At 45.0% G+C, this 24,290-nt stretch overlaps 1 protein-coding gene and 2 non-coding genes across 3 annotated transcripts in view; 2 read left to right on the top strand and 1 right to left on the bottom strand.

Annotated features, from left to right (window-relative positions):
* USP46 (ubiquitin specific peptidase 46) overlaps positions 1 to 10,679 on the bottom strand; it is a 28,911-nt gene extending 18,232 nt beyond the window's left edge. Inside the window, exon 1 of the mRNA XM_033160004.1 lies at positions 10,359 to 10,679. Within this exon, the coding sequence (XP_033015895.1) occupies positions 10,359 to 10,394 (36 nt within the window). The 5' untranslated portion in view covers positions 10,395 to 10,679. The remainder of the gene's footprint in view (positions 1 to 10,358) is intronic.
* Positions 10,680 to 20,165: 9,486 nt separating this feature from the next.
* Positions 20,166 to 20,287, top strand: LOC117053545. Its single transcript, XR_004427416.1, has one exon. It is a non-coding gene; the product is annotated as a small nucleolar RNA SNORA26 (small nucleolar RNA).
* A 2,542-nt stretch (positions 20,288 to 22,829) lies between these two features.
* LOC117053544 lies at positions 22,830 to 22,947 on the top strand. Its single transcript, XR_004427415.1, has one exon. It is a non-coding gene; the product is annotated as a small nucleolar RNA SNORA26 (small nucleolar RNA).
* Positions 22,948 to 24,290: the final 1,343 nt, after the last annotated feature.

Here is a 24,290-nt window from a genome sequence, read left to right as displayed (position 1 = left end):
TTTCTTGCACCAAATTTATGGTGTCGTTGGTACTCTATAAAGTTCTTTGTGGTCTAGATTCCTGTGTCCCCCTACCAAGTATCTATCAGCGCTGGAAATGTTTCTTTTTTTATGCAAGAGGGCTTGAAAATATAGGATACTTTATGCACACGCCTTGTGGCCGCTTTGTGTATGACTGGTTTTACTAGCTTGTAACCATCTGACAGATTTATGTCTTAAAATAAACCATTTCACAGAGACCCTCTTCTCTCACTGATGTCATTTGCTAACTTGCTAAATACAAAGATGTAGGTCAGGTCCTTTTCTCCCACTTTTGTGATCTCTCTTACAATTGTGAGTGGCTGCTTCTCTGCCCCTGCAGCTACTTGTCATTCTATTCCCTCGTTGAGGTTTGCATTGTCAGTTTCTATTTGTTTTTGAAGTTTTCATATTCTCTCTCTCTCTCTCTCTCTCTCTCTCTCTCTCTCTCTCCAACACACACACACGTTTGTGTACACATGCCTACACTCATTCTCCAGCAGTTTATTCATTAGCCATGTGTTTTCAAAATTTCTCTCTTTGGCTGACTGACATCCAATTGGCTTTAAAAATGGGTTGGGGATGGGGGTTATTGGGTTGTTTTTGTTTTTATTATGTATTTTACTTTTTTAATATTGTGTTTTTTATGTTGTAACTGCCCTGAGACCTGTGGGGTAAGGCAGTATACCAATTTAATAAAGAATAATATTAATTGCAGTGTTGATGTATAGTGCAAGGAATCAATCCCACCCCACCCCACCCCGCTCCTCTCCTGCTTCTGAACAGGCTTGCTATTTCCAGACCTACAGACTGCACCTATAACTCTGTCCTTGATGCTCAAGTACTGTAATCCACTCATTCAGTTTCTTTTTCTACAGAAACTAGCATCCTGCTTGCTACACCAACATGGGGTGTTTGAGCAGCTGCTAGGAGCTGCCACTGTTAACCCTGTAACTGCAAAATTCTAAAAGTTTGAGGTGTAGTTGCCAGGCTTTTCATGCATCCAAAAATCAGGCCGTGCACTTTTCAAAGATGGAGTTTAAAATAATAGTAGTAATAATAATAATGGCCAGAAGTATACAACACAGAATCACAATGATTGGAGGGATTTATTCAAGTCACAGATTCTCATTGCAGGGATTGACAAGCATTGGAAACAAATTGGCATCTCAAGTTGCTACAATGTGTGCGACAGCATCAGGAGCTATTATGACATGTTGAAATTTGGCACCGAACTCAAAACAGATAATTTTAGCTATTGTTCAGAATCCCAGGGAGGAATGAAGTGTGGGAAGAAAAGCCAGATTACTGCAGGTGGAGAAGATTATATATGGCAGCAATCACTCTCTCTCTCTCTCTCTCACTCTCTCTCTCTCCCCCTCTGCAGCTGAACTGCAGCAACCGCTTAACTTAAAGAGTCTGAAGCTGCTGAAGTGGAAGATTATGAATGATGCAGAGAAATGTGCTGCAGAGGATTTTGGGAACAAGTGACAACACGTCACAGGAACATCCTGCCGGATCAAAGAATTGCAGAGTTGGACGGGACCCCAAGGGTCATCTAGTCCAACCCCAAAAAGTACATCTAGTCCAAAATCCCACAGTGGCCAACAGGGCAATAGCTCTCTCCCAGTTGTTCCCACCAGCTGGTGTCCAGTGGCATGCAGCCTCCAAACTCAAAGGTTCCATATAACTATCATGCAGGGCCAACCCTACCATTAGGCAGAATAAGGTGACTGCCTCAGGTGGCAGATTCTGGAAGGCAGAGGACAGTGATAGGATTTTGGAAGGTAGAGCAGGCCTGCCCTTTGTCCCCTAAGCTAACCTACCGTCCTCAGGTCCAGTGGAAGACACTGGCGCATTGCTTTTATCAAACTTAGACTGCATGCACACCATACATTTAAAATGCTCCCTCCCCACCAAAAATAAAAATAAAAACTTCCTAGGAACTGTAGTTCAAGGGTGCTAGGAATTACAGATCTCTAAGGGGTAAACTACAGTTTCCAGGATTTTGGGTGTGCGCTTTAAATGGATGGTGTCTACACATTGTCTCTCGAGACAGATGGATGCCAACAGCACATCATAAAATTCAATTGTCAGACTGATCAGTTTCTGCACATAGAACGAGCAGGGACAGAACCATGTCCCCCACTTCAGACGTCACCAACATGCATTGGATCACCCTTGCCATCATGACTAGAAACCGTGGAAAGAGATTCCACAATTGCCACCCGACTGCTTATTGCTTTTCCTTCTAGAAAGTTTGCAGACAAAGCTTATGTGAGTTTGGACTAATCTACACTGGTCAGTTAAAACATTAAAATGTGTTACAAAAATGTGACACCAGAGGACACTGTAGAGAAATTGCATTGAGAGCTATATTATGTGGGGGGGGCGGGGTTAGCTTTGATGTTTTTCTAATCAGTACATATCCGGCCTTTGAGAATGCGAACAAACACATCCCGCACATGAAATCTATTGCTCCAATTGCTGCCCCACATATCACTGATATTGTTTTGGAAAGTCAGGGCTAGCCCCGTCTACCTGGCGAACCCAGGATACTTGTCACAAGAAGCAATTCCTTAGTGGCTGGAGTCCCACAACCAGCAACCACGAGACAAGCAAAACCAGGGCACTGGAAAAGGAAGCAGCTAGCAACACAGGAAGCCTATGAAAGAGTGAATCTCATCAAGGAGCATCAAAGGACCACAGTCAAAACAAAATAAAAAATAATAAAAAATTCCTTCCAGTAGCACCTTAGAGACCAACTAAGTTTGTTCTTGGTATGAGCTTTTGTGTGCATGCACACTTCTTCAGACACCACCGGTAAAAGGAGGGAGCAAAAATCCTGTCAGGCTACAAGACGGAAGTGACACATGTGGAAATCCTCCTTCAACGTAACAAACCCCTCTGCCAAAACCAGTCACTGTTCTTCTAGCATTCTCACAGAGCCCATATAAATGGAACTACACCAAACGCACAAAAGTAAAATTGAACTTTGCCACACCCTGAATGTTGCCAATTTCCATAGCATGCTGGTCAGAGCACTAGCATGCCATCTCTTCCTCAAGCTGGAAACATTTTCATCGAGATATCACTTGACCTAGCCACAGGATTCAAAGATATCAAAAGTAAGTTTGATGACTCGAGGTATTTCTAAAGCTGGCACCAAACACCAGGTCTGCCTGCTGTATTTGGGAGGGGCCTATCTCCGTGCTTTTTCTTTTCCCAACAATTTCAAAATCTGGACTCCCAAAGGAACGTGGAATGAATTTAAATGGCTCATGCCTCCCCTGCCTCCTTTATCCAGTTGGTGACGTCTTCATGCATGCAACGAGGCCAGAGGTCTCCCCATATATTGTGCACATCTTAGCCTGGCTCTCCCTACTTCGTTGCTGCATCACATCCCAAAACTCCTCTTGTGCATCCTTCCTCTTTCCAATTAGTGCAACACTGCGAGTTCTATGTGCTGTTGGGTTTCCTAGTTGGTGGATAAATTGACATGTCCCTGGGTCACAGGAGGAACATTTTTTTTTCTCTTTCTTTTTTTAGCCTTTCAGCTTTGTATTTAAAAAAAAAAATCCCCAAAGCCCTCACGACCTTGCCATCTCCTTTTGTAATGATCCATCTAGTTCTGAGCCCAGGCACAAAATGTTGTTGCTTTGACTCAGGATGCAGGTCTAGGGCCACAGGCATTCCCCAACTTGGCCCTACAGCTGTTTTGGGACTACAACTCCCATCATCCCTAGCTAACAGAACCAGTGGTTAGGGATGATGGGAATTGTAGTCCCAAAACAGCTGGAAGGCCAAGTTTGGGGGATGCCTGGTCTAGGTTTTAAAGTTGCATTTCTGAGCCGTGTGTGTGTGTGTGTGTGTGTGTGTGTGTTGGCACTTTCTCTGGGAAAACCCGTGTTTTACTGCTGAATCACAGCAAATGGCAATTCACAGAAAACCTGGTTGCTGTTTGCTCTGATTCAGCAGTAAAACAACAACAAAACTGCTCAGACACGAAGCTCTCACAGACCTGTGCCTGGAAAGCATGGTGCAAAAGAAAGTCTGAATGAGCCCAAATATCCTTGACATGAAGGATCCTTTCTTTTTGTTGGGGGCAGACCTACTTTCTACTTAATATGCTGGAAAATAGATTTATTTATTTATTTGTCCGAATTACAAGCTTCATCCTTATATCCCCACAAAAGTTCGAATAAATTCTGCTATTCAGGAGTGGTCTAAATTTCTCTCCATCATGAGGATTCGCTCTTGTAAAAATGATCATCTTCAGGCAGCCAATGGTAACTAAACAAGGATCCTTCTGGTTGCTCTGACAAACCAAATTTGATATGTCTAATTCCCCAGCGTTAATTCTCCATTTACGGTATTCATTTCAGGTACACATGATAACATAATGTTTCCAAGTGAAACAAAACAAAAATCAATAGGAGAGTCCAGGATTCTTTCCTCCCAGTCAAAACATGGTTTCTTAAATAGTATCGCTTATTCCAGGAATTCTCAACCTTTTAAGCTGGGTGTGACTGGGGACCTCGGCACAATTCTCTGTAGGGCTGTTTTTGGCAATGGAGACAAATGAGAAAACTCGCTTCAACGAAGTATTGGCAAGAAAGAGGAGGGGATCGTGCTCATGACTCTCAAATAGCCTTGCAAGTGACCCCAGGAGGGTCAAGACCCCACAGGCTGAGAGGTGCATTATGCTATAGGAAGGCTCCATTGTCCAGCACTGATGAATGGCACATATGACATCATCAGCAAGGGACATGCAGGCTCACCGCAAGGAGGGAAGTTAGTGACTGTATCTAGCTGCTGTTGCAAGAACCTGAAAATAAGGGGGGGATATAAACTAAAACAGAAATATGTTCTGAGGAATGGCTTCAGATATTGCACTTGGATACTTCCTTTTATTCTTAATATTTTTATTTATTAAATTTATTAAATTTATTAAATTTCTATACCGCCTTTCCTCCAACCATCGCAGGGTGGTTTGCAATATACAAACACAAAAATACAAAACATAGAAACAAAAACAGTACACTCCAGTTTCAAATGCCATAGTCAAAGCCAATTTTCCCACCTCTCCTTAAATACAGGCTAATTTTGCCACTAATGAAGCAAACATTTTGACTGAATATTTTGGGGACCCTAAACAGGCAATCAAAAGCCCCAGCAGTCAGATTTGGCTCCTGGCGTTATTTATATTTTTTATGTATTTTTTATTTTATTTTATCCCAGGGATGGAGAAAACACAGACCCTTGGAACTTTCTCCAGGCCACAAATCCTCTTGAACCAAGCCCCTCATCAACCTTCCTTGAGTGCTTCTGCCTGTCTGGAATATGTCCTTGTACTCTGAGAAATCCTATTGCTTGTCTGGATGGAGGGCAGTAAGGGATGTGGCGTACTGTACAAATATAAAAGCCATTGCTCTGCCCCATTTAGTCTCTGTTCCAACTCATCAAAGGCCATTGTTCTGTTGTGACACACACAGAGCAGTGGCAAAGCCTTCTCTCATGTCTGGGATGTTGTTGTTGTTGTTATTGTTGTTGTTTTGTTTTGTTTTTTGTTTGTGGCAGGGGGGCAGTAGAGCCATGGAGCTTTTTGTAACTGAGAAACAGGCCTGATTTTTGTTTACCCCCAACAAAGAAATCCCAAGAATGTTTTTTTCAAAAAAACTGCAAAAAAAACAGTAAGAAATTTCTCTGTACCCCCCTACTGTTTCAAGGCGGCTTCCTACCACTTCAAAGGAAGAAAGGAGTCTCTGTTATTGCTCTTCCAACTACAGAATCATCAAACAGCACATGAAGGGAAGCAAAAAACCCACCCATGTTATGCTGACTGCCTTTTCACTAACACAGAAAAGAATGGTTAAATGGGGGGAATCATTCAAACATGTAATCCTCCACATGCATTTTACAGAGTGGCACAGCTCTAGGAAGGCTGCACTGTGGACTTTTTCTGAACATGCAGATGGGCTGTAGCCATGGGGGGGAGAGGGACAGGGGGCAGCTGCCCCTTTCAGTTCAAGTAAAACAATAGAAATATACTTAACTCACTGACAAATCATGTGGGATCTCCCCCCCCCCTCCAACAAAGGTCTTGCCTCCTCCAACGAAAGTCCTGGCTACACCCAGGAATGGGCTGTAAAACACACACAAAACCCATTTTGGGACTAGGTACTGGATAAAAAGCTTGCATCTCCCCAAGCAGTTTCTCACACGCCTCAGCAGAGAGAGCCCCACCTCAGAATTGTAGAGTTGGAAGGGGCCACGTGGATTCAACCCACATTGCTATCAAATGTTATAGGTAAAGGGACCCCTGACCATCAGGTCCAGTCATGTCCGACTCTGGGGTTGCGGCGCTCATCTCGCTCTATAGGCCAAGGGAGTCGGCGTTTGTCAGCAAACAGCTTCCGGGTCATGTGACCAGCATGACAAAGCCGCTTCAGGCGAACCAGAGCAGCGCACGGAAACGCCGTTTACTTTCCTGCTGGAGCGGTCCCTATTTATCTACTTGCACTTTGACATGCTTTCAAACTGCTAGGTGGGCAGGAGCTGGGACTGAGCAACGGAAGCTCACCCCGTTGCGGGGATTCGAACCGCCGACCTTCTGATCAGCAAGCCCTAGACTCTGTGGTTTAACCCACAGCGCCACCTGTTCCCCTATGTTAGCCATCACCAATTACTGTTGTTGTGAAGATCACTTTGCTTACAGAATTGTCACAAGCTGCATTTTTTGCCATTTGGACACACAAGTTTACAAATTCTCTCTCTCTCTCTCTCTCTCTATATATATATATATACATATATGGAATTATCCTTTTTAGGGTGAGCTTGTTTATGTTTATTGCTATTTTAATTTTACAGTATTGTGTTTTCATATGCTGTAATCCACCCTGGAACCTTCAGATGAAAAGAGGGTAATATAATAAAATGTCAACAAGAAGAAGACACACACACAACACCAGTCAACTGAGGATAACACTTCATGTATCTGGTAATGCAGACTCTAGCTAGCACATGGAAAGTTATGCCCTAATAAATATGTCACAATGAAATCCTATACATGTCTACTCAAAGGGAAAGGGTTTTTGAGTACAGTGGGACTTATCCCAAGCAAGCTTATATGGGATTTCAGCTTTAGGAATTAACTTTGGAGTACTTTTAGTCTTGAAGTTGCCGCAAGCCTCTGTTGTTGAAAGGTAGTCTTTGGCCACTAAGGAAAAGGGTAGAACGTTTATTATTGTTGTTCTATTTCCTAAATTACTTTTTTTTGTATATGTTTATGCAACCGTGAGTCACTTAATTGTCAAAATAAGAAAGTAAATTGGTCCTTTAGACAAGTGTTGTGTGTGTGCTGTGCAAGTCTCAGAACCTGTCCTACTGCTGCATCTTGAGTATCTTCCAAATTAAAGGCAAGGAAACCAGACCAGCTCACTGCTTACCAGCACACACAAGTTCTGTCATGAAAGGAAGATACCAAACTAGAAATGAAATACAGGCTGTTCCAAGGCCCACATTTTCAGAACCCCTTTTGACTTCAATGAACAAGCAATGGAGGAAGCAGCTTGAGGACTCAGGTCTTACACTTCCTGTTATAAGCATGTGTTCTGACCACAAGGCTGGTCCATCATCATATTTCATGGTGTGCTCTCATATTTATTATTATTATTATTATATACCAAAGATCCCATGGCAGTTCACAGCATAAAAATACAGAATAAAACCATAAAGTACATAATAAGAACAAGAACAAAACCAACCCATAACTCTCCCCCCCCCCAAACACATTTTAAAGGCCACAGACTGTTCATCAGCCAAAGGCCTGGTTGAAGAGAAACATTTTTTTGCCTGGTGCCTAAAGATGTATAATAAAGGTGCCAGATGAACCTCCCAGGGAAGAGCATTCCCCAAATAAGGAGGTGGTCCTTGAGCAGTATAAGGCTTTATCAGTCAAAACCAGCACTGTGAATTGGGCCTGGAAACTAATTGACAGCCAGTGCAGTCAGGCCGGGATCGGTGTAATATTCACACTCCATCTTGCCCCAGTGAGCAACCTGGCTACCAAATTCTGCACCAGGGTGAAGTTTCTGAACTGTCTTCAGAGGCAGCCCCACATCTAACACATTGCAGTAATCAGAGGTTATCAGAGCATAGATGACTGAGGTTAGGCTATCCCTGTCCATAGGGGCACAGCTGAGCCACAAGCCAAAGCTGATGGAAGGCACTCCACGCCACTGAGACTCCCTGAGCCTCAAGTGACAGCAAAGGATCCAGAAGTACCCTCAAGCTATGTACCTACCCACTCCTTCAGAAAAAGTGTAACCCCATCGATAACAGGCAACCTCCCATCCATACAGTCAAGGGAACCACCCACTAACAGTGCCTCAGTTGGCTCTCATCCAGTCCATTACCGAGGCAAGGCAATGTTCCAGCACATCCACTGCCACAGCTGCAGATGTAAAGGAGAAGATTGCTGACCATGTGCTCCAAAACTCCAGATATCCCCACTCTGATGTTTCATGCTGTAAGGGGATAAATTGAGCAGAGCTTTTCTTTGGCCCTAAACTCACCAGAATTCAGTTCCGCCATCTCTCGGTTGAGTTTCATTGCCATTATAAGAGAACAAGGGAAGTGTTCGTGGTGAGTTCCAGCACCTCTTTTTCTAGCAAAATAGCACTGGCCCTGAGGAACCACACAATGAGGAACATTCCCCAAACATCATCACCCTCTGGAAACGACCATCCAAGTGGGACAGGAACCACTGCAAAGTGGTGCCACCCACTCTAACTCGGACAGCCACTCCAGAAGGAAACCGTATTGACAATGGTATTGAAAGTCAGTAAGAGGTCAAGGAGAATTAACAAGGACACATTTCTCCTGTCTCTCTCCTGACAAGAGCTCATCATACAGGGCGACCAAATCAGTTTCAGTGCCAAAACCGGGTCTAAGCCCCAACTGAAATGAATCTAGAAAATCAGTTTCCTCCAAGAGTTCTTGGATCTCATCCACAACCACCCACTCAAGAACCATGCCCAAGAAGTGGGGATTAGCAACTGACGGGTAGTTACTTAGATTTTCTGAGAGCAGGGAGGGTTTCTTAAGGAGTGGTTTTAACCACTGCCTCTTTCCAGGAGGCAGGGACCACCCTAGCTATTGATGCCCTCCAGTCTATGCATGTACACACTGGTACAGCAAGTAAGATCTAGGTAGTTGTTTTTCACACAATCTGTTACCTACAGACACACAAGGAGATGACTCACTGGAACTAGTGACTTTTCACCCTTGGGGGGGGGGAACCTGCCCACACCCTGCAAAATATTGCAATTCATTAAAGAGCTGCTACTGTACAAGTTTTCCTGCAGCTAGTTTGCATTGTCTCTCCTCCACCCTTCAGATAAATAACACTTTTTATCATCCAGCTGCCAATTTACCAAGGAGGAAAAAATGTTTGGAGAATGTTGACACATTCGGTCAAGAAGTTTAATGCAAAAACCTCATGGTTAAGTGATCTAAGTTTCTAAGCTAAGAAGAGCAAAACTGATCAAAGCCCTGCATCTAACTCCTGACTGATTCGTTTCACTGAAAAGAGAGGGAGGTTGAAGAACACATCTCTTACAGAAGCTAAAACAACTCTCATTTGGACGACTTCCTTTTGGAACACATGCTTCCTTGAGGGACTAGCACGGCCCAGACGGAAATCACATGTTCATGTTTGAACCTGCCCAACATGTTTGCACGCTGGAAAAAAAAATTCCTCCCTTGTTTCCAAAACCCAGTTATTCAGATCCCTGGCTCATCCGCACCTAACACTGTGCACCCGGTATTCTCCTGTGCAAAAAGGCGACACTGTGCAAACTTTCAAGGACGCCCCTTTCCTCCTCACACATGGTTCGGATGCCCACCTCCAGCACCCCGCCCACCGGATCAGCAGAGAGATCTCCCGCATTTCCAGACTTCGGCAGCTCCTCCTTCCAAAATGGCCCCGATCCTGGGAAGGATTACTCGGGAGTAAGTCCTACTGGGCTGCAGTGGGCCTTTTGCTCCCAAGTTCAGTGTGGCCCAGGATTGCAAGCCTGAAACTCCAGCAACCCATTCGGGGCGGGGGGGAGTGGATCCTTGCCCTCTGCACACACCTTTCTGTGGATTCCGATCTCCCCATAACTGGGTGGGTTGTGGGGGGGTGGGGAGGCGGAAGTGTGTGTGTGTGTGTGTGTGTTTAGTGGTTGCAGGGGAGGATTGTGCTACTCTCTCCCCCTCCCCCTCCCCCTCCCCTCGCCTCGCCCGCCCCGTGCGCCCCCCCCCGCCCCCAGCCAGGCCGAGCAAGTAATACTCACCATATTACAAATGGAGGCGATGTTTCTGACAGTCATGAGTCTAAAGGTTGCAGTGATCCCACACCGCCATCTTTATGAGGTGAAAACCGGAATGGTCATGGCTGGGGAGGATCGGGAAGAGGCCGGGAGGAGCAGGGAGAGGCGGCGGGGAGAGTGGAGAGAAACGGAAGCTCTGCCGAGGCTGGGGGAAGGGGGAGGGAGGGAGGGAGAGATCGGCTGCTCCGCCTCGGGGCTCTGCAGGATCGGAGGCAGAGGGCACCCACCCACCCCCTTTCCCTGCTCTGCCGGCTAATTCCGCCGCTCCCAGACCCTGGGGGTGGCCGGGGTCTCCCTCTCAGCAGCAGCAGCGCGGCATTTCTGGGGGCGATCGGCTTCTCTCGTGGGCGCGCAGACGCCACCTGGAGAGCGGTGCTCAGCGCGGATCAGCGGCGCTTGTTTCCAGCAGCTGGGACAGGCGCGATCTCAATCCCCCCGCTTTCCTTCCTCCTCCTCCTCCTCCTCCTCCTCCTCTTTCTCCTTCTCCTCTTCCTCCTCCTCCGCCTCCTCCCCCCGCAGCGAGTGCTGTTGCTCCTCTTCCCTTCTCTCCATTGCAACGCAGCGCCCGGCGGTCAACTTTGACAGCGGCCGGGGAGGGGGGGGTCAGGGCCGGGTGAGTGGCGTCGCCACGAGCCAACCGCCCCAGGAAGGGGGCGCGCCTAGCAGCCAATGCCAAAGAGGCGGAAGGCGGGTTCCGCCAGCTATGGGTCAAAGGGGAACCAAGGCGTTGGGTGTTTCCCCCACCATCAAAGAGTCAGGGATCTCGCCTCTCCCCCCCCCCCCCCGCCTCTTTTTTTTTGCACGTTTTGGGACGCCAGGGCAAGATTGGGCCGGTGCCGGCTTCAGATCCTGCAGGAGGCCGGCAGAACTGCACTCAGAAAGGCGACACTTGAGCACGCGCGTGCATCAAGTGATAGGGAACACTTGATGCACGCGCGTGTGGGGAAACGTCGCCGTTTCGAGGGCTGGGAGAGGATATTTCCTTTCTGCTGGAAGCTGCGCAACTAAACGCGCCGCCTCGGATGCAAATGCTTTCCAGGCGAATCAGTTGGCACATCCTTGGTGCAGCCAGTCAACTGTGCAGTGATCAAGTGCAGAGAGGGACCCAGTGAGGCATGTGTGCATGTATTGTAAAGCAGACGTTCGCTTCTGGAGAAAGAAACATCATCTCCCTCGCTGACAAGGACAGGGGGGAAATGTTACTGATCCTGCCCTTCCACCACCAGTATCAATAGACATATAACCAAGGCCACACAGGAGGAGAGGTGCCCAGTGCGTTTTTAAAAATGCAAGAGATGGCCTGCTGGTTCTTGGGCATTATTCTCTTCCCAGAACCCACAAGCAAGACATGAGTGAAATAGCACCCTCCCGTATATAAAATGCCAGCACCTTTCCTCCCTCCTGTTACGGAAATTATGGGGGGGGGCACATCTTTAAAGTTGTTAAATGTTACAAAAAGTATGCATAAATGTATCCTTTTGACTTGACAGCTCAGGGAAGTTACCTAGCTTTAAAAATAATATAAAACCAACTCCTTTGCCAGTTTCCTCCATTCCAACGCTATTTTGCCCTTGAAAAGGGGACTCCAGGGAGTGCCCGGGGGGGGGGGGCCAGAGGTGACAATTGCTGAGCTGATGGTTGGCCAAGGAAAGCCTAATCCCATCACCAGACTTGCCAGGGGGTCCATCCATGCAAAGGAAGTTCTATTGTACTTTGGGTGGTGGGACTTCAGAGGTGTTTGCCTTTGCTATTCTTATACCTGGGTCTTGCCCTGACATGTGTCTGCTTATGCTAATCTTGAACCTAGGACTTGTCCGGACATGTTTGCCAAGGCTAAACTAGTGTAACCCCTGTCTACCCCCTCCCCTTATGTGACATGTCAGTGATGTAAAGATGATGTATCAATGATGCTGTGCGAACTGTATCCTGGGATGTGGTGGGAAGTTTTAAAAGCCAATGTCGCCCCATACTCTGGGTTCAAAATTCCTCTTTGAACCTGTTGCACAATAAACTTTGGTCTACAGCTATTTGCTCCAGTTGGTGGCTGGACTCCTTTATTCCGCAGGGACGCACGGGCTCTGCCTGACGAGCTGGGTGACTGAGCAGCCTCACACCTAGATTTTTCCGTAACACTCCAAATGTTAAAAAGTATGACACTTACTGTAAGAGCTTGAAGGTGAGTACTGGCACCTTAAAAAAAAAAGCACTGTTCTTACCGACTTTTAACACTGGAAAGTGGTCAATATCCTCCAGGTTTAAGACACACTGGGCATACTGCATGATGCGTAAAGGTCTGTTTGCACCATCTCACCCCCACTTCCTTGCCCTTGGCCTCTGCCATCTGAGGCAACTGCCTTGCTCTGGTGGGGCAAGCCCAGCAGCAGGAGACATAATATCACCCCAACACAAACATTTATCACTCACTGGATCATGCATTCTCTTGCAACTCCCCAAGTGTTATGTGATGAAGGAATGAACACATGATTTATTGGGGGGGGGCAGAACCGAGTTACCTGTAATGCAATTGGCCAGTTAAGTTTTTTTTATTTACTTGATGGGAGGGCAGCTGCACCCCTGCACCCCCTGGCTGTACTCATGGATGGACAGGAGTTTGCGAAGTGGGCCTAGTGCAGCTGATTCTGCAAAGTGCCTTTGTCTTGAGAGCGTTGTGCTTGAGGCGATGCCCTGTGATCTGTTCTAGCTTATACATCCCTTACCATTCATTGCTTGCTGTTGCAGTTCTTGAGTGATGAACAACCATGTGTGTGATCTTAGGCGCGTTTACTCAGGAGTCAGCTCCGCTGAGCTCAGTTCATAGAATCAGAGATCAAGAGTCTCACGATCCCAGTTCATTAAATGTACATAGAACCGCAATTGTGCAGCGCAATTCCACATATGATTATTTGGAAGCAAGTTCCACCAAATTTATTGGAACACGCTCCGAAGGAAATGGCAACGGGGCTGCAGCTCAGCTAGGTGATATACACTGCTGCTAAACTGGCAGCTGCTACACCAAGGCTTTTCCTTTCAGCCCGCTTTCAAGTTACGACTGTTTACTGGATTAGTCTCAGCCAGTATGGTCAATTACTAAGCAGTATGGGAGTTGCAGTGCACCAACAATCTGGTTCCTGATCCCTTTTTAAAACATTCCACTGTAAGCAGCATCTAGGGCCTTCCATTGTGTGCCCCACCCCAGTTGTGTGACCAATTTTGCTTGTAGCAGGCTTCCTCAACCTCGGCCCTCCAAATGTTTTTGGCCTACAACTCCCATGATCCCTAGCTAGCAGGACCAGTGGTCAGGGATGCTGGGAATTGTGGTCTCAAAACACCTGGAGGGCCATGGTTGAGGAAGCCTGTTGTAGAGCATCACCCTGGTGTGAGTTTCTGACTATGTTCTGCTACTCTCTCACCAAACTCCCTACTCCACCCATTCTGCTCTGCTAGCCAGCATAAGGATCCACCACTCAGTGCAAACTAGCATCAGTAATCTGCTGTAAATCCAGCATATTTTGTTTGTGTTCTAGCATAGGGCAGTTTTACTAGTGATCCATTCCTGCCCAACAGGCATAACTGGAGGCTAGTTTAAAATATTACTTAACATTAATAAAATTAGAATTGATTTTATTTCGTCGTGCAATGTATATACTTGCCCTTAAAAAAAATAACGTCAGTCTCTCAGAACACTCTATTGCTGACCTTAAAGGGGAAATTCTCAAACAAAGGAAACTCAAAAGGAAATACCAGCATGAAACCACTAAATCACAATTTATCAAGATAAAAATCCAATCCAATCACTTGGGGGGTTAATAAAGATAACAGGTTTGTTTTATTCCAATGCCAGGATGTTTGCATTATTACAAATACATCACCTCACAATCTTGTTTGCTGAATGGTGCTATGTCTTCTTTCAACCTTTCTTGAGGAACTAACTGTAAACCCTGGTTTAACTGCCACTGACGCTAAGTTGTTTTGTTTTGTTGCTTTGTTTTGTTTTTTAAAAGTGGAGGCTGGGGGGGGGCTCAACTCACACCACAATAAGTTTAAACAAAATAAAATAAAAAGTTCCTTCCAGTAGCACCTTAGAGACCAACTAAGTTTGTTCTTGGTATGAGCTTTCGTGTGCATGCACACTTCTTCAGATACACTGAAACGGAAGTCACCAGACCCTTAAATATAGTGAGGGAGTGGGGAGGGGTATTACTCACAAGGTAAGTGATCAGATGATAGGTGTGGAAAACATGTAGCGTTAATGACTGCAATTATTACAGGGTCTTACAGGGAAAGGCAAGCGGTGAGATGGCTAAAGATAGCTTTGTCATGTATAATGAGATAAGAATCCAATGTCTTTGTTCAGACCAGGTTTCTCCATGGTTTTAAGTTTGGTGATTAGTTGCAATTCAGCCACTTCTCTTTCCAGTCTATTTCTGAAATTCCTTTGTATTAAGACAGCTACTTTGAGATCTTTTATAGAATGTCCTGGGAGATTGAAGTGTTCTCCTACTGGTTTCTCTGTCTTGTGATTCCTGATACAACAAATAAGTTTGTTGGTCTTTTAAGATGCTGTGAGATTGTGTCAAACACAGCTGCCCCTCTGAAAACTAGTACTGTAGCAAATAAGTGCAATGTTGGTAGGATGCATATCACAAAGACATATTTTCTTTTTTAATGGTTGAAACAGAAATGCTGGGAAAGCAAAAAAAAAAAAATCTTCAAAACAGTATCAGGAGGATAAGAACACTGAGCAATTGTTCCCAATGTATCCCTTCATAACAAACAAAACAGCCTTGTGTTTCCTTTCTCTGGTAAAACAAAATGAACTATTTATAACATAACTGTGCTTATATAATTTTTATTGAAAGGTCAAAAGAACACTCACCCTTGCATTTCCTTTTCACAGCCTGCTACTCATTTGCCTGCAAATACTCTCAACCAAAATGTTATCCGAAAATATATCCATTTTGCTATGGGTGGTTGTAGTAAGAGCCTCAAGGCCATACAACTACCTGGACTAGCTAACATTGTTTCGCCTTATCTACATTTCAAGCTCATGCATAGAATTGGAGCTCAAAATTCATGGGCCACAGACTTCCTCACCCCTCCAAAAGCACACATAATTAACCCAAGAGTGAACAGCCTGAGCAACAGACAGTATGAGCACACTGACCCCATGAGCTCACCCTGTTCCCTGGCAGGTCTACTAACCTGGCTAATGTTGTAACAGAACCGGTGGGAAGAGTGATGGGATGTGTGCCTTGCTGCCAATTGTTAAGACATCCATGGAATCATAGAATTGTAGAGTTGGAAGGGACCACGAGGGTCATCTAGGCCGACCCCCTGCAATGCAGGAATCTTTTGCCCAGTGTAGTGCTCAAACCATGACTCTCTCGAGATTAAGCGTCTCATGCAGGTCATGCAGGTCATATGAAACAAGAACAACCAGATGCTGATGGTAGGGCATAACAAGTTTATCACTGCCTTTGCTTGTTGTTGTTTCGTGGTGCTGCTATTTGTGGGGGATGGATGGTAGTTCTCAGTGAGACTGTGGAGTCCTAAGGGAGGAGGTGTAGCATTTATTCCAATCTCTTGGTGAGAGCTTGAGTCTGGGGGGACAGCAGCCTGAGTGGAAACAGGCCTGCTGGCCATGAATGCAAATGTACTTGGCTGGGGTCAGAAAACTGGGTGCCTGTTACAGTTACTGAAGAAGTGTGAAAGCTCATATCAAGAAGAAACTTAGTTGGTCTCTAAGGTGCTACTGGAAGGATTTTTTTTATTTTTTTATTTTGTTTTGACCTACAAAATAGTTTTGTTTGTCACATGAATGAAATACGGGCTGATGGACAATGATACTGGCAAGCCTTAACTCTATCACACTCTTTTTCTTTTCTTTTAGAAATTAAGCATTGCCCTCATGAATTTGGACAGCTTCGTGAGTACATGTCCTTTTCCTTTTTTTTAAGCCCATCACTTTGATGGTACAGTACTGCATTCCTGTCCAAGCCCACTCAAGTTCACCCCTGGCCATTCATGAAGGTCCACAGTGGTCCTCTCAGTCATAAACTAAGAGGGTAGAAACCAGTGTTTTTTCCTATAGTGAGAAGGGAATGGCAGAAGGATTTATTTTCTGTCTTAAGAATTAGACAGTAGGCAGCCTCAAACTGACCTGCCAAATTCATCAGCCAGAACAAGACATCACCAAATGCATAAAGAAGGTTAACACTTTGTGCTAATAGCAAGTTGGGGGCTTTTATTCCTATCTACCTTTATTTACAGCAGTTTTTTGGAGTTGGTCTGAATCTCCATAAATACCCTGGAATATGATTATTTTCTAGTATAGCCATTCCTTCTCCTACCTTGCAACTTAATTGCATTTCATAAAGTTGTATTCTCCGTGCAAATTATTGCCTTTGTAGAGAGAGTCCCAATGAGACTAACATTCTTTGTGTACATAATATTTATCTTTATTGCAGCTGCTAGTTGGTTCAAAATTTTTTCCTGCCTCCTGTGGTGTAAAAGCTTGAATAAGGTTGCAGCTGTGACCTCATAATAATTTGGTAACCTGTTCAGAGAAGAAGTCATGGATTATACTAGCATTGGAGTCATTTAAAATAGGGAAATGCTACAGAAAATATTAATCCTTCCCAGGAACATATGATTCCCCCACCTTTCCTGGAAAATTTATAAAACATAAATTACACATAGAAGAGACATATTGCTGTTCTGTTTTTGTTTTTTCAAGTAAACTAGAAAAAGGGGCATGAACAAATTCAGGAGAATTAAACTGATAGCGAATTAAATTGATAGCAAATTAAAACCTCATATGTTCAGAAGCTCAATATCACTTTTAGTTGCATGTTTCTCTTTCATGGGGTTGGGGAACAAAATGTGGTTTTTTATCCTAGAGGGATTTGAACTAGTGATTCTAAGGACATGCTTATACATTTGTGTTTGCCTTAGCAAGATAGTACAACAGAGGTCTCTTGAATATTCCTGTGACACTTTGCCTGGTTGTCTGTGCTTTCCCGCCCCCCTGTGCTGGGGGTATAGAGCCAGGAAAAGGTCCCAGCACCATCTGTACCATTCCTGATTGGTAGGTTTTAGTAATATTTCCAGGGACTGTGACAGGGGGGCAGTCTGCCCTATTCACAGGAATATTCTGTGTTCTGGGGTGTTTCTAGCTGTGTGTTTCCATCCTTGGGATTAGTATTGGATACAATGGCAGTTCCTTTGGCACAGTGATGTATCTACCCCCGGGTACAGGATTGCTCTCTGCACCCCGCAAATTTCCCACCATTTGGGGAAGAGGAGTGTAACAATATTTGGAAAGTGGCCTTTAAGAAACAAAAATAGCACATTATCATTGAAGGGTTGACAACGAGTGCAAAACTGTTCTTCTGCCTTTGTAAAATACATACTGCTTCTGTGTGCTCTTTTCCCATCCAGTATTTGTGTATGGCATTCTAGAAATGTTAATTGCAGGGCATATGCATTGCGGAAGTCAAATAGTGGGGTGCACTGACAGTATGTGGGCTGAAGACATACTATGAACTATTTTCGGCATCATATAATAAGACCAGCATGTATAGGGTAACCATAAATCCATGCAATAGCAGCAGCCAGGGACTCCAAATTGAAATTGCAGCTCAACTAGCTTTTATTTATGGGTTGTATTCTTCATAAAAGTTCATGTGGTAATTTTGAGCGGAGGGCAGAAGTGTGTTCGTGTTTATTATTGCAATGGTCTCTGGGCCTTGCTGGTCCTTGTGCACAAAAATCTAGAATGATTTTTTAAAGTTGCTTTTTAAAAAAAGAACTTGCATGTTTGCTGCTTTGCCAGTGGAGACAGAGCCCAGCTTAGTTGCAAGATGGCACTTGTGCTTCCAGAAGCTTCCCTTCACATTCATGGAAGTGGTTTACACGGCAAGTGCAAATGCCTCACTGTTGGTGCCCTGCTTACTGAGGCCACAACCAGACAGCAGGGCTTTGCACCTGGCAGTTGTTTTCCCGTAGATTCCCACCCCTCTCAAATAGGATGGTTGTAGCTGGCTAAGTCTGTGGCCCACATTACTTGATCCAGACTCAACTACAAATGTCAGTGACAAGACCAATAATTTGCATTTTTTAAATAATAATAATAATAATAATAATAATAATAATAAATTTACTATAAATAGTGTGGTGCTAATAATGCCAAGGGCACAGGTTCGATTCCCATATGGCAGGCATGCTCCAACAGGTAGATTGTGTTCTACTGTGGTAGATCACTGGCTCCCCACAAAGAAGCTCAGCAACTTTTGACTTCCCTAAAAAAAAAGCTCTACATCTTTGCCCTGAAGCCCCCAAAACAGGGCTTTCCTTCCTAAAAAATGCTCAACAACCTCGACCTGAACCCCCCAAAAGGGGGTAGATCACTGCCAGTTTTTAACTCTGTGAGTAGATTGCAGTCTCCTGGAAGTTGGCCACCCCTGCCATATGGGACAGCTGCATATTCCTGCATTGGACTAGATGATCCTCAGGGTCCCTTCCAACTCTATGATACTGTGATCTAGAAAGGGAGAGCTGGATTAAGAAGGAAATCCTGTACTAGCAAGGCTGCTTGGTCCAGCCTTGGCTGAAACCAGATACACAACAGAGAGAAAAAGGCGGAAGTCCAACTCTCCCGGAGCTCTTAACGGCAACTAGAAATGGTGGAGCTTGTAACAAAGTAACACCTTCCCTTGTACTGTTACGCTGCAGTTCCGCTTATTTCGTGGGTCAAACCTGCGCATCAAATAGCAAAATACAAATCAATGGCAAACTGCCACCCCCACCTGGAGAGCCAGTGTGGTGTAGTGGTTAAGAGCGGTAGACTCGTTATCTGGGGAACCGGGTTCGCGTCTCCGCTCCTCCACATGCAGCTGCTGGGTGACCTTGGGCTAGTCACACTTCTCTGAAGTCTCTCAGCCCCACTCACCTCACAGAGCGTTTGTTGTGGGGGAGGAAGGGAAAGGAGAATGTTAGCCGCTTTGAGACTCCTTCGGGTAGTGAAAAGCGGGATATCAAATCCAAACTCTTCTTCTTCTTCTTCTCCCCATGCCACGAGGGGGAAACCAGTCGCGGGCTACACAGCAGGGCGATTGCATCCGTCTCTTAATATTTATCCTCCTGCAATGCGCAGATAATGGACAGCACCTCCCTTCCCTCTTAAAGCAAGAAGCGCCTGCTGTAAGAACGGAACATGCACTGCAGCTTGTAGGCAAAAGAGCCCCACTTTCCACCCCTCCTCCTTTTCCATTTCCACAGCGCTTGGATGGCCACCTGTCCTGTTTGACCGAATCCCCTGCATTAAAAGGGGGTTGGACTGGATGACCCTCAGGGATCCCTTCCAACCTCTCCCATTCTAGCATTCTATGCCTAGAGCTGAGTCGACCTCCCTCGCCAATCCCGCCTTCTCTTTCGGATAAGTCGCGTGCCTTCTCCACCAATCAGCGACGCAGCTGGAAGATGCGCTTGCCAGGAGTGGACGAATTCTCTCCCTTCCTCCCCAGCGTCTCTTTCGCGAGAAGCGCCGTTCTCATCCATTGCGCGCGCACCGGGCCTTAAGTCTCGCGCGATCGGCTCTGCCCGCTCTCTATATAAACCCGCTGATTGCGCTCTTTTCCCCTTTGCGCCCTTTCCGCTTCTGGGCTGGTTGGTCAGGGTGGTTTGACGCTGCTGAGGTTGGAGGTAAGCATGGCCGCGTGCAAGGTGGAGCTGGCCTTGAAATTGGTCTCCCTCCCCGGAGCCCCTTAAACATTGCGCACCTCAAGCGTCCCGTGCTTGAGGTGGTCAACACAGGGGGGCAGAGGATTCCTCCCACTGAAACCCGGGGCAGGGCTGCCGCTCTCTGCTACCGGATCCTGTCGTGAGAGACACGTGCTGGAGCTCGTGCTTGGCCCAGGAAGGGCCATTTCGGTGTGTACAGTATCTTGACTGTGGCGCTGGATTGATGCCCGTGGCTTGGAGGGGGGGTGGTGAGTGGCAGGCTTCGCGTGATGAGTTCATCTACCCAAAAATAGACGCCCCGCACCCCCATAAGTTTCATGCGTTGAGCCCCAGCTTCACTCAAGAAAGAGCATTTAATAATTAAAAAAGCATGTCGTTGAATCCATGCATTCACTCACCAGCCTAAATCGTAAAACTGTAGAGTTGGAAGGGACCCCCAAGGCTCATCTAGTCCAGCCCCCTGCAATGCAGGAGTTCATAGCCTGTGAATACAGGCGAAAGAGGATGAAACATATTAAAGGGCTAACTAGTACTCATGTTTGCATGGCTTGTCCTTCATTGCTCAGCAAGAGTTAATTTTGCAGTGCAAATAAGTTAAGAGTTGGATATGAAAGCCTGGCATGTCCCCTTGTATTTTAATCTTGGGCTGCATATATACTGTACTTTAAAAGCACACTCAATGGGTTTTGAGCGTTGTGGTTTACCCCTTACGGAGTTATAATTCCCAGCAGCCCTTAAAAAGCTGCAGTACCCAAAATTACAGTATTTGAGGGAGGAAATGTGCTTTAAATGCACAGTCCGTACACAGCCTTATACCCTGCTTCCCCCCCCCCCAAAAAAAACGTTCAGAGTGGCCTTTATATATGGCCAGGAACTACATCAGGTACCTTCAGACAATTTCTCTGGGCATTGAAAAAGAAACACATTTAATTTTTTTTAATTTTTTTTTGCAAATTTTGTTGCCATAAAAAAAAATTGAGTTCTTTTTCCCCTCACAGAGAATCATGTCTTCTCTCATACGTTTTGTTAATCCTATAAACATAATTCATTCCCAACCTTTTGCCCGAAGGTTCCGTGGCAGGTTACAGCATTAAAAAACAGTTTCCAATCATAGGATGGGTCCTAAAAATATGTTGTATAAGGATATTGGGGAACAAGGAACATCTGTGGCATCTTCCCACAATGTTCACACTGCTGTATACTCTAGAGTAGAACTTGAGGGTCAGGATAGTGCTCTGGAACTACAAAAAACCGACAGAAAATGCTGCTTGAATGCTACAGGAATTTAAATTTAAAATACACACCTGTCCAGAACCTTTTTGGTTGCTAGCACCGGGGGGGGGGGGAGCAGTAAATCTCGATGGAATTAGTAGTATTCCCATGGTGCATTCTCCCTAATTTGGTCTACAAACTGTGACTTGATGAAAAACCAGTGTTGCAATTCTTCAGATTAGTGGGCTTTTGATACATGTTATGACAACTTTTGCTACAGTTGCCTTGGCTTATAAGGTTGAATCCATTGGAAACATATTTGCTGCTAGCTTTGTGTTCTTCCAAAGCCATAGTAATATAGTAACAAATGTAGCCAGTTAACTAATTCTTCTGTTGCAGGTATCTTCCAGTAAAAGCAAAACCCTTGTCATCTTACCTGCAAGGCCTTCCACAAAGTGTTCTGTAACTGAACAAGCTGGAAGCAATGTTCCTTTAGGTAGAAGGTAAGAATTAATGGCAATTCTTTCTTTAGAACATCCTTTGAACCTGTCTTTTCGCCTCAGAGCTTGCCGTGAGCCCCTCACACTAGCTTTTCATCCTATTTTGCATCCATCCCAAGCGCCTTATTTAAAACTCAGTGACCTTTGCCCCAGTCTACTTTTTGCCCTCATTTCCCATTACAACACTGCCTGTGATTCTTTCCCTTCCAGTGCTGTCTTACAAAGCTCTCTTCTAAACAATTCCTTGCTATCCTTGATGTCTGTGACTTCTCCAAGGATGCCTGCATGATGTTACTATTTTTCTTCAAATCCTTCCTCAGTATTGCCCATTTTTCTAAGAAGTCATTGGCCCCTAACCCAACCCATGTATGCATCTCTCGCCTCTCAAAATACTGCAGCAACCTGTTGTTTGTTTGCATAGTTCTCTTTATTAAGTGTCATGTAATTTGATGGTGCTAGATAAGCACTGCTTGAGACTGCTTGCTTATGGCCAGTATCTCGTACCAGTGTTGCACAAAATGCTAAGTAAGGTAAGGGGCAGCTTTGTTCCTGTGTAGGAGATGCAGGGTCAGAACATGGGCTGATTAATTAAATATGAAGAAACAGTGCTAGATTTGTGAGTAGGAAGGATTTAAAGGAAAGGGGCCCAATACAGCAACTGATTAGTCTGAAAAGCATTGTGGTTATATAGTTCAGTCTCTTTCTTGATTTGGCGTGATTGAATGTTTGCAAATCAGTGGATTTAGTACAGGCATCCCCAAACTTCAGCCCTCCAGATGTTTTTGACTACAATTCCCATCATCCCTGACCACTGGTTCTGTTAGCTAGGGATCATGGGAGTTGTAGGCCAAAACATCTGGAGGGCCGCAATTTGGGGGTGCCTGATTTAGTAGTTGCCAAGTGATAAACATAAGTGTGTGAACTAAGTACTTGGAGTCAAAGTCTTTGGAGTTGCAGGCACTAGATTTCCCCCTTTTTAGCTTTGCCCTCTTAAGGCTGGTGGTGCTTTAAGTGGCCAACACAAAGGGGTATAGTAATTCTCTCTTAAACCCAGAGGCGAGAATGCAACTTTACTCTGGATCCTGTCGGGAGGAACAAACATAAGAAAATACTTGTTAAATGTCTGCTGCGATACAATGATATATCTTGCTCTAAAATTGCTGTGACTGATGTCAGTGGCATTTTCAACATCGGCCCATGGATTTAGTACATGTAAAACTTTTTAATAGGTAAATGTTAAGATGGATATATTCTTATAGCAGATGCCTGGACGGTTATCCAGAGCTTTGAGCATCACTGACAACTACCAGTAGGAAGACCAGGCATCTGGGTGAGTACTATGAACAGCTGCAGATGAATGGATTATAGATGATTCTGTAGAAACTGCAGGTGTGGCAAGGGAAGATTCATTCATCTGGCTGGCTGACATTTCATTACCAAATAAAGAAGAGGCACAATGCAGTGGCCTGTAAGAACAATGATTTATGTTTGTGCAATGGAACTTTCCTCTCCCTGTGCAAGCCCCACACCTTGAGAAATTTTGAAACCATGTGAGAAAAAAAAAATTGGGGATCACCCTTTACAAATAAAAAGTGGTACCTCTGGTTATGAACTTAATTCATTCCGGGGGTCTGTTCTTAACCTGAAACCCTTCTTAACCTGAGGTACCACTTGAGCTAATGGGGCCGCCGCAGTGCCAGTACACGATTTCTGTTCCCATCCTGGGACAAAGTTCTTAACCCGGGGTACTACTTCCGGGTTAGCGGAGTCTGCAACCCGAGGGACCACTATATATAACTGTTTGCCATAGCATTACCATGTTTGGTATATTAAAAGTAGTTTATTCAGACAATAATTACAAATTGAATTTACTTGTTATTTTGTTACAAGTAGAAGCACAATACAAGCCTTTCATCAATTTCAGATTCCTTGTGTTCCTCTGTACTTTCTCCTATGAGAGGACAGAAAGTGACCCACCAAACTTGCTAAAAAGGGGAAGCCCAAAAAGAAGGCACTTGGTCTTCCTTTTGTGTTTATGGCAGTGTTTTGTGTTAAAGGGTTTTTTGGGGGGGAAAGAGAAAGACAGCCCCCAACCTGTTTTCCCCCAGGCCTTCACTTCTTTACTTGCACCCTCCCCATAGCTACTCCAGATGGTGAGTGGAAGGGGGGGGGTAATTCAAAACATATTTATGGCAGAGGAGAGGTAGGAGGCATCCATTGTGAAACCAAAAGTCTGCACTGATGGGAGAAGTGCAATGAGCACAACCCATAAATCCGAACAACATGTTATTACTGCAAGCCATGTTTGTTTTCATGGGTGTGATGAGACTGAAAACTTTTTCTAGTTAAGTGGCTTTTATTGCCCAGTGACTTTCAGTGAAATCTTATTTTAGGCACCAAGTATGAATAGCTTTCAGTAGGATTGGTGGGAGTGAAGATAATG

This window comes from Lacerta agilis, chromosome 9 (assembly GCF_009819535.1).
Source record: "Lacerta agilis isolate rLacAgi1 chromosome 9, rLacAgi1.pri, whole genome shotgun sequence".
In the NCBI taxonomy this organism is placed as follows: Eukaryota; Metazoa; Chordata; class Lepidosauria; order Squamata; family Lacertidae; genus Lacerta; species Lacerta agilis.
Note: the sequence above shows the minus strand (reverse complement) of the source record. Positions and strands in the feature narration are given on the sequence as shown.